We start from the raw sequence: 9,641 nt of genomic DNA, 5'->3' as shown, positions 1-9,641 counted from the left end.
TGAAACCCACTGTCCACAGACCTGAGCGACACTGTGCCATTCTGCAGCTGCTGTCCTACACACTGCGTGTTCAAAAATGCGATTTAACTCCCACTACTTTCTCCTTTGTGAGTTCCGTGGTTTGGTTGAGGTTTGGTTTGGATTTTTTTTTCCTTTCAAAGGCAATGTCCAGAAACATTATCAGCAGTAAAGAACCTGTTCACAGCATTGTTTTACAGAAGTTCCTAACAGACAGTGACCGATTTATTGTTGGATGTATCCTTTATTTTATTAATGATGAGACGTAATCAATGGAATGCTAAAAATAAACTTGTAAAGAAATCTGGTCTGAAACTTGAACCTGTTGTTTGAAGCAAGTTCAGCGGTCAAGGTAACACCAGCTGAAGACGGACTCTTGCCCGCTGTGAGACAGGCATGGCTCTTCTAAAAAGGTCACAAATTTTTTAAATATAGGCACCATGTTTTAGATTTTGCACATACAAAATATGTTCATGTCACTCAAATTACACAATGTGGCAGTGTTAAAAGTCTGAACATCATTGTCAATTAATGGCAGAGCCCAAAGCTCACGTAAGACTAATGACGGGGACAAATCCTGAAAAGAGACAAAAAGTATAAAACAACAGTTTTCCTGTTGCGCGTGGGTTTGTGTGTGCATGTGTGAGAGCGCATATAACAAAAAATGTTTCAGTTCAGATAACCGCCCATCCACTTGTTCTCAGCTTCTTATCCAGTTTCACTACTAAAGGCTTTGATTTTAACGGCATGTTAAAATGCAAATTCAAATCCCATATAAACCATTAGTTAGTGTGTTGACTGGTCCGGACCAATCCGAACTGAGAATTACTGCTGAACGTCTTCATCTACTGGTCAGCCTCTGGGTATGTAGGGTACTTGACTGTCTCAATTTTCTCCTTAACTTTATAGGACGGATACAGGCCTGTTCTTCCCAATTTCCTATTGATGCCTTTTGAATAACCATCCCAGTGGTTCCCAGCTACTCCAATTACATCTCCAGGTTCCATAGGAATTTCATCAGCAGTTCGTGGATGATGAGCATAAATAGCAATCTGGTTGTGGGCATTCTGTCCCCCAAAGTAGTAGATGTCATCCAAAGAGTGGAAATACGCTGAAGCATCGGGATGCAATGTCTGCATGATTTCATAGGCGACTCGGCAAACCTTAGAAATAAGAACAGACAGGAAGTCGTAAATATTGCGTAGGCTGCAGTATACCACGGGAGTCAGCAGTGTGTACCGGTTCCATTTCACAGGAGGTTCAACTTTTGGAATGTCCAAGTCAAAAAGGAACAAAGCCAAAACCCCCAAAGGCCCGTGTATCTACTAATGAGAAGCACACCATTTTGCAGCACTTCAATGAGTCCTCTGGTGACCAGTTTTGATAAATAAATAAACAGAAAATTAATCAGAAGCCTACTTTTCAGTAAAAACTCAAAGGTTTAGATGAACATGAGTATGTACGTGAATGAGTATGTAGCCAATCAAATGTAAAAGGAAATTAATTTTCCTTTTCTACTACTACTAAAAACTGTATTTTACTCCCCTTTGAACATTTAGAACTTTACATTTTCAAACTTTATTACACAATAATGGGGATTTACATTTACTTTTCTAAAGGAAGCTCCGACTTCCACGACCAAGCAGCTCCAGAAGTCCCAGGCTTTAAAATGCTATTAATATTAGCTCAGTGGTAGAATTATGACTGTCGGCAGCTTTGAAGGCAACTAAGTGAAACTGAATTCCAGCAAGACAGTAATGATGTTGGTGAGGAGAAAGAGGCATTTTGAAGCGTCACTGTGTCACATTTTATGACAGGAATTTTCTTCAGACTGAAATTAGGTCCCCACATCAGGGTGGCGCTGCATCTCCCAGAGCTGCCAGAAGCACAAGAGGCTGCTGCTACATGAAACAAAGCTCTTTCAACAACTGGCGAGAATGCTCTTCTGGGTCATGCGTCTGGTTTGGCCGCTGTGACCCTTCTGACTTCTAATCTTCATTACCGAACCTTTCTCCGGTTTGTGGGAGCTTGATACAGCTCGATAAACTAACAATGCAGCAGACTTCTTCAGGATGAAGAAGCATTTGAGTTTTTTCATAGTTTTCAGTCTATGTAAATATAGTAAAACTTGATTTTACTTTTCTTGCTCTAAATATACGCTGAATAGAACTTCGAGCAAACTAGACATGTTTGTACCTTCCTAGCCTTGACAGAGGCATTTGCTTTAAAAATGTAATAATTTTCTTTTAGCCCTCTCCATCTGATCTCTGAAATAACTTTTCAGTAGCAGCATTCATAAGACCAGGCTGAAGTCAATTATTTCAAAGTAGTTGTTACACCCCATAATACAGAAAGCAATTTGATCACCCATACATTGGTAAGAGGTTTCTTTATTTTACAGCCTCTGCAAAGTTTTGTTCTCTGCATGTGTGCACCCCAGGAGGAAGCCACAGACACACACACCACGTAAGAGGTTTTAGGTCTTTCCAGCAGCAATGCTTTTACGTGAGTGCGAGCATCCTTCATACCTGACACAAACACACACCACCTCCTCTCAGCAACTGTTCCCTTTGCAGCACCAAACCCGGGTAACTGAGAGCTGAGAGCTGCTGCGGGCAGCAGGCAGAGAGTCCACACGCAGCATTACAGCTACAGCCAGCCTCCCCATTTTATTCACAGATTCACTTGCTTTGCAGCCTGTACGCTTCCATGCACAACGAACAATACAAAGACTAGTAAGTCCTGGAAAGAAAATGAGATCATGAAGATATGTCAGGCAGAAGAAGCTACGATTTAATCTGGATGGAGGCAGAAGAGTCAAAAAAAGCTTTGTCTTATTGTGCAAATTTAATTCTGCTTCTGTGTTATTTTCAGCTTTGTGTCCACTTCCACGTAAGAGCTCAAACATGTGTGTTCACAACCTATCGCCATCTGCAGCTGAATGCTCTCCTACCAGGACTGTCACCTGAGAGCACGTATGACAACAGGAGGTTAAAAACAACAAAAAAAATTCACTCTGATTTCATCCATATTTTGCTGTGCTTGAATTAGGTGGATCAGCACATCAGTCACAACAACTGATCTCTTTTAGCAGCTTTTTCAAACAGCTTTTGGTGACACATGAAATTAGTACAAAATACGATGTGACAAAGAAGAAAATTCCAACAATGACAGTTAAATGACTGAGTTTTCTAACGGACTCCAACTTGCTTCACTAGACCACTCCAGAAAGGAAGCTCGCAGCATGTAATTATCTGCAACACAAGTCTCTAGTGAGTACAGTGGTCAGAATTCACATTCACTGCACTGCCGCTGGACTACTAGAAATGTAAGAGTAAGTAAATGTCTGCTTTCTTCCTGCTTTTCCAGTCCCACAATCAACCAAGGCAACAGCAGACATGTTTGAACTGTAGCAGAGGACAAGGACGTGTAGAGATGGATGCAATTTCATGCAAAATTCAGAAGCATTAAACATGTTTAAAATTATTTTTACTTATTTTAAATGCCTTCAGTAAGAAATGGATGGACACAGTTATACATTAACTTTATGCAAACCAAGGAACTTCTAACGTGTTTAATATTATTTCCTTCTTATTTCAAATGTCCTTATTAAACCATTAACTTCAACTGAAGGAAGTAATCAACCCCTAAATGCTCACAGAGCACACCAAGCCTTTAATTCTTCCCTGAAATTCTCATGAGCACGCACTGAGAACAATCTAACTGGAGCACACAGAAAATGAGGAGTTAGTGCTGGTACAGACACTGTATTGTATCTGCGCGGCTGTTTACCTGGGATGAAAAAGTACAGACCAGGAAGTCTGCCTGGGACAGGAAGTGAATATCCAGAATGACGCCTCTCAGGGAGTTCTCAGTGTACCGGTTATGAAGTCCCGCTGACCAGGATATGGAGTTATCACTGATAAATTCGTAATTGGGATACCTGTGGAAATGCAATACACTGTTAACAGCAGTGTCTTACACTTTTTTTTTTTTTAAGAAGCATCACCTTTGCTGCAAGACAAGGTTGCTACTTTAAGCGAGCCTCTGCTTTACAGGGAATGAATTACAATTTGCTGAGCACACTAGAACATGACTGCTGCCTTCGAACATGCCCTCTTTAACCAAAGAAAGGAGGATTAAATAAAAAGGCATTGTTAGTCTGAGGTCTGACACTGTGAAGAAAAGTTATTAATAGAATGTTATGTTTCCAAGAGAAACACCTGCCTTGACGAGAAAGGACAGAGGTATGGTACACTTCCTAGGACAGCGCGACAGCTTCAAAGGGTGCATCGACCACCAGTGTCAGGGGAAGTGCATGTTACAAGACAAAAGAAAACAAACAAACTGGGGGTGGGGGGGAAGGAAGAGAAGGTGGAAACATTATTCAGTTGGAGAAATTATAAAGCACATGGTTCAAGAAATAGGTTTTTCAACATGAACTCTATCACAATGATCATTTTCTTTCATACCTTCTCATGGCTAACTTTTTTAGTCAATATTTAACCAGCCCTTAAAATACAATGGATGACAGCACAGTATGTGTGATCCACTCTATTTGTTTCCATTGTGTGCATCATGTCAGTAACTTTTTGAAAGGAAAAAAAAGTATGGACCAAACAGAAATATGTCATGTTCTACTGTGAGAACTAGCTGAGGAACAGAGACAGGCATCAGCCTTGTTTCAGTGACCCAAATCAGCGGGGAGCAATGCAAAGAACATTTAACGTTTAAGATGTCATTTCTGGGGACAGTGAACACAGTCAAGGTATTTGCACACTCCTTTGCAAGTTCTTGGCATCAGGAATAGTGCTAAAATTCATCACTTCCTTCAGACTTCAAAAACCAGAACCCACATGCTGAGTAGAGACAAAAGAACCTTGCTGGAAGAATCTAGCAAAAGATCAGTCTGAAGCACACCAAAAAAAAGGGTCATATTGGATCTCGTAAAAAAACCCACAGAATTATTTATACATTTTCTTGTACACATGTAAAATTTTCTCCTTCCTCTCTTTCTTCTGGAAAGAGTCTTTGAGATGCTTTTAAATCTGGTCTGCAGTTCCATTCTGTCAAGTTGGTCCAAATTTACCTAACCAACAGTTTCAGAACCCACCTGTTAAAAGCAGCGGCCCAAGCTTAGCACCGTGGAACATACTCAAATGTCTAAGTTTTCAAACGAGTGCTTTTAAGTTGTCCCCACACACACAAAGCTCTCTTCAAGCTTGGGAACAAAGGTTTCTTTTGAACACTCTAAAACATGAGTATAATACCAGCCACACTCAGTGTGAGCAAAGAATATTCTAGTCCACCGTCCCGTCTCCAGCACAGGCTGAGAGAGGAGCATGCGGAACAATACAGCAAAAGACCAAACTCTACCCCTCTCCGGCTCAGCCGTACGCATCCCGCTGCCTTCCCGAGTCAGGTGAGCTTTCACTCTCCTGCCCACTCACTACAGCACTTCAGATCCTATTTAAAGCTACCCTTACCACGACAACTACAAAGAGCAACAGAAAGGAAACTTCTAAAGCTCTATAGTTAGCTCTTCTCCCCTCTAGTCCCTTTTCCGTCTGTGTTCACATTATGATTAATGGAATACTTACACTGTAAGCTTTTGGGGAGGGGTTTTTTTTTTTCTTTTTAAGCAGAAGTCAGGCACAATCCTATTACTAGGATTCCTGAAAGCGTGGTAAATGAATAATAAATACTAAGATGTCATATTCTTACTGACAGAATCACCTAAATACAGTATTTTGCAGGATCCCTCCTAGCTTTCCAAAGAAATCGCCCACACACTCTCTTCTCTCTAGCAGGAAAGGACCAGACTGTGAAGAGAAAACCAAAGAATGGAAGCTGGCATAATACTGTTTTCTTCGTGTCAGACTACACGTATGTAGTGTATCTCCTACACGTATCTAAAAATACTGTCTAATTCTTCTAAAGCTACCTAATGGATTCTTGAAACCTATACACAACCCAGGAAGGATTTCTATTTTTTTACCCTAGGAAAAGGAGAAAAGAAGAAATCAGAAGGTGGGGAAAAGAGTTCAAAATCTTTCCTTCCTGCAGCTACCAGCCTCAGAGAAGGATACAAAGCAAGCAGTTAGGAGGCCCGTTGGTTTCCGAAGCTGATCGAACAGTTGTGTAACTACAGCATATTGCTAGGGAGGTGCAAACCCAAGTGAGCCCCAGGCTCCTGCTCTCAGTTCACCAGGACTGGGCAAGTGTCCAGCACAGGCAATACAAGTTCTCTTCCCTGTGAAAGAAGAGTGCAAGCATGTGCGTAAACAGATGGAGTCAGAATGTGTTTGCTCAGGTCTTGCTCTGAAAAGATCTGGAAAATGTATGAGCTGTTCATCAGACTCGAGAGCTCTGAAGCACTTCTGAATTCTATAACCAGGCGTATCACAACTCGGGGCGGGGAGGGTTGCAGAGGAAAACAAGACATTAACTTGCTGTTGCAGAAGCAAATAAACAGTGAAATAGGGTGAGAAAAAAAAGCTTTCATAAGTGCTGGAAAAAACCTCATGAGGGAAGCAAATTGCTGCAAATGAATAAAAAAGCAAAATATGGATGACTTTACGGGTAACCAACCTGAAAGGAAGAATGTAATTTGTTGAATTTTAGTGCTCATATACATGAGAAAGGCACCTCAGATTCATACATAAACCAGGAATGTATTAAACGTGGTTCCGTAAGGACTTATGTGCATACACAGCTGCATTAGTTTGAACACACTATGTTAAAGAGAGAAGCTGTAAATAGTATTATAGACTAGAAATACATACTAGAAATTCAAAAGTTTGTCTTTGAAATCTGTTAAATCAGCCAGAGAACAAGCATTGTACACACCCTTAACTTACCACTTCAGACAAATACCACGACCTCTGCTTACCAGAAGCTGCCCACTGTTCTAATCCCATAACCGTCACAGCTGTGGCACTCTCACCCACACTCCGCTTTAATCATGGTGTTCTGTGTCATCCTAATTCTGAAAATACATCACTGCTTGCTTTCTTTTGGGAAATAAACAAACAAAAACCGCTCCACAGTTACCGACAGCACCAACTCCATTAGCTTTATCGCTGTACTTGCAGTTCACAAACAACTGACAGCAAGGGAAGTTTCTGAAACTTAAATCAAAACATTTCTGTTTCCAGGACTACGACCAGTTTTGAAATACTTGTCCTACTAGAAACAACATGCCTGTTCACGTGAACAGTGCCTAAATTTTCATTATTTAAACATCAGCCAACCTAGTACTTACTGACGACTACACCGAACGCAGCACGAGGCACTGCAGTAGAGTGTGACACCCCTTTCTGTCAAAGCTTGGTAGTTCGATGGGATTAGAACTTTCCTCGTTGGAAGTATAAACTAATTCATAGTTTTCTTCACAAGAAGAGGAAGAAAAGGTTCTTTATTCCCAAAACCTGACTCTAACCCACCTTCAGATGCCTTTAGATGCTGAAACACCAAATTGCACCCTGCTGTCTCTGAACTCAGGGGAAGTTTCAAATGCCTCTGCTCAGCTGCAGCAGTAGGAGGCAATCAACTTGGAAAACAATGCTGCAGTGTGAACTATGACCTGAACACTCAGCGGCAACACATAAAAATGCTGCACTACTAAAAGATCCTATGGCTTTTATTAAGATGCTGTACTAATGAGCTGTGTCTTACCATATTTCAGTAAAGCATCGCTTGGCATGGACTTGAACTGCCACAGAAACCGCAATGCTTAATAACATTCAGTACGGTTTTACCGAGCAAGTCGCAGTTCCAGTGTTAGTTTTTGTGGCTACTGGACACTTGAGATGTTTCCTCAGGTGCATCTCATCATTATTCACAGAGCTAAAGTATACTAAGTGCTAAGGACTGAAAGCTGAACACAAATAAATTAAACACACAGAAGTGAGATTGCTACAGCAATGTTCAGTTCTGCTACATTGCAAACAGCAATTAAGTCATTTAGGGCAATGTAATTAATATTATAGCCCCAGTTTTGTATTACCTGTCTTCTCACTGTTCAGATTTGCACTTTAAACGTGCAACTAACTTTAAACGTTATCCTAATTGTTTCTGCTACCGTTCTTGACTCTACATACACAAAAAAGGAAGGATCAGATTGCCATCAACTGCAGTTGTATACATCCGTTCAGCTTTTTCAAAACTCCCTAATTTTAAAGAGCAGCCCTTTATAGATATGAAAGAAAACAGAAATAGCGCAATTGAAATGCACAGGTTTCCAATGCTGTAGAAATCTCCTCTACTACAAAACGTTTTCTGTTTACCTTGTATATGCCAAAGACAATCTGTAATCGAGTACGTTACCTTACCTATTTTTCCAAACATGCCTACCAAGAATAAAGCAGTTCGAAAGTTTGCCACTTTTGAGTTACCTTGATTTTAAAAAGTTTTAATTTCCTTGTTTAAATGAAAAAAATACATATTCTTCTGCTCAAGGGAGATAAAATTTTGGAAACGGAAATAGGTGCTATTCAGTAGGCAGGTAAAAAAAAAAAGTACTCCAAAACACACCACCCTGCACTTGGTAACAAATACACTTACATTCGGTGCATCTGAAACATTATCCTTGTTCCCACAGTCATGGCAACATGCACTTCTGAAATTGTTTATATACCTCAAACACCACAACCCAAGGAAGACACAGTTGAATACAAAGGCAAACCAGACAGAACAAACTGTTATAAAAACATAATTTGTCTTACTTGGATTTTGCCTCTTGCAGCAATGAAGGGTCATCTGTAGCCAAATACACTCTTTTTTTATCAACACGCATCCTGCGAGCAAGAAGTTCAAACCGCTCGTCAACATGCACCATGTATTCCTCGATGGGATGAAACGCTGCCTCCGTTCCCACTTTGTCTGTCCTTCGGACGTGAACTCTGAAAAAACACAGAAACTATGAATTCAATTCACAAATACAACATACACTTTAGCAACTGGAATTTTAACTTCAAATTTCATGCCTGGGCTTTTAGAATGCATATTAAATCATATCCCTACTTAAAACAAGGAAGGATTAAAACTCATTGATGTCGATCAAGACACAGATCAAGCCAGTCTGTGCTTAAAAGCAAGAGAATAATCTTGCAAGGGAAGCAAAGGGTAACTGAAAGAAAAGAACGAAGGAGATTTAACGGTAGCATCTGTTGCGCAGAAGGTGAAGTTATCTGGTGTAGTTAGACAGTGCTTGATTGATACACTTCAAAACCAAAACAGGAATCTTCGTAACACGGACATAGTGGGACACCACCTACAATGCAGGGTTTGAATGAAGGTAGTTAAAAATGCCTCTTCCCCATCCGCCGGAAATCTCAGAAGTGTTCTGATCCGCCCATGGAGAGGCGGCTATCGACTCAATGGTCCAAAGCCAGTGAGAGTTTGGACAGACCTACTGTGCAGGCCTACAAAAAGAAAGATTAAGGACTGAGGGAAAATTCTGGCAAAGGAAGCAATATTCACAGACTCTACTAGAGCAGCAGCAGAATTTTTCACATTATATGACCTTTCTTCCACAAGCTGCTCTTTATTGCCCATAGGTGCCTGCCTTCCTTCTCCCCTTGTCTCCCCAATCCATAGGTACTGCTAGGAAACATCAGCAG

At 40.7% G+C, this 9,641-nt stretch overlaps 1 protein-coding gene across 1 annotated transcript in view; it reads right to left on the bottom strand.

The window, feature by feature from the left end:
• Positions 1-246: 246 nt before the first annotated feature.
• FUT8 (fucosyltransferase 8 (alpha (1,6) fucosyltransferase)) overlaps positions 247-9,641 on the bottom strand; it is a 29,327-nt gene continuing 19,932 nt past the window's right edge. Inside the window, exons 7-9 of the mRNA XM_010144252.1 lie at positions 8,745-8,921; positions 3,811-3,961; positions 247-1,181 (exon numbers count right to left, since the gene is read on the bottom strand). Of these exons, the coding sequence (XP_010142554.1) occupies positions 864-1,181; positions 3,811-3,961; positions 8,745-8,921 (646 nt within the window). The 3' untranslated portion in view covers positions 247-863. The remainder of the gene's footprint in view (positions 1,182-3,810; positions 3,962-8,744; positions 8,922-9,641) is intronic.

This window comes from Buceros rhinoceros, unplaced genomic scaffold (genome assembly GCF_000710305.1).
Source record: "Buceros rhinoceros silvestris isolate BGI_N320 unplaced genomic scaffold, ASM71030v1 scaffold31339, whole genome shotgun sequence".
In the NCBI taxonomy this organism is placed as follows: Eukaryota; Metazoa; Chordata; class Aves; order Bucerotiformes; family Bucerotidae; genus Buceros; species Buceros rhinoceros.
The sequence above is the reverse complement of the archived record's forward strand: the minus strand, read 5'-3'. Positions and strand labels throughout refer to the sequence as shown.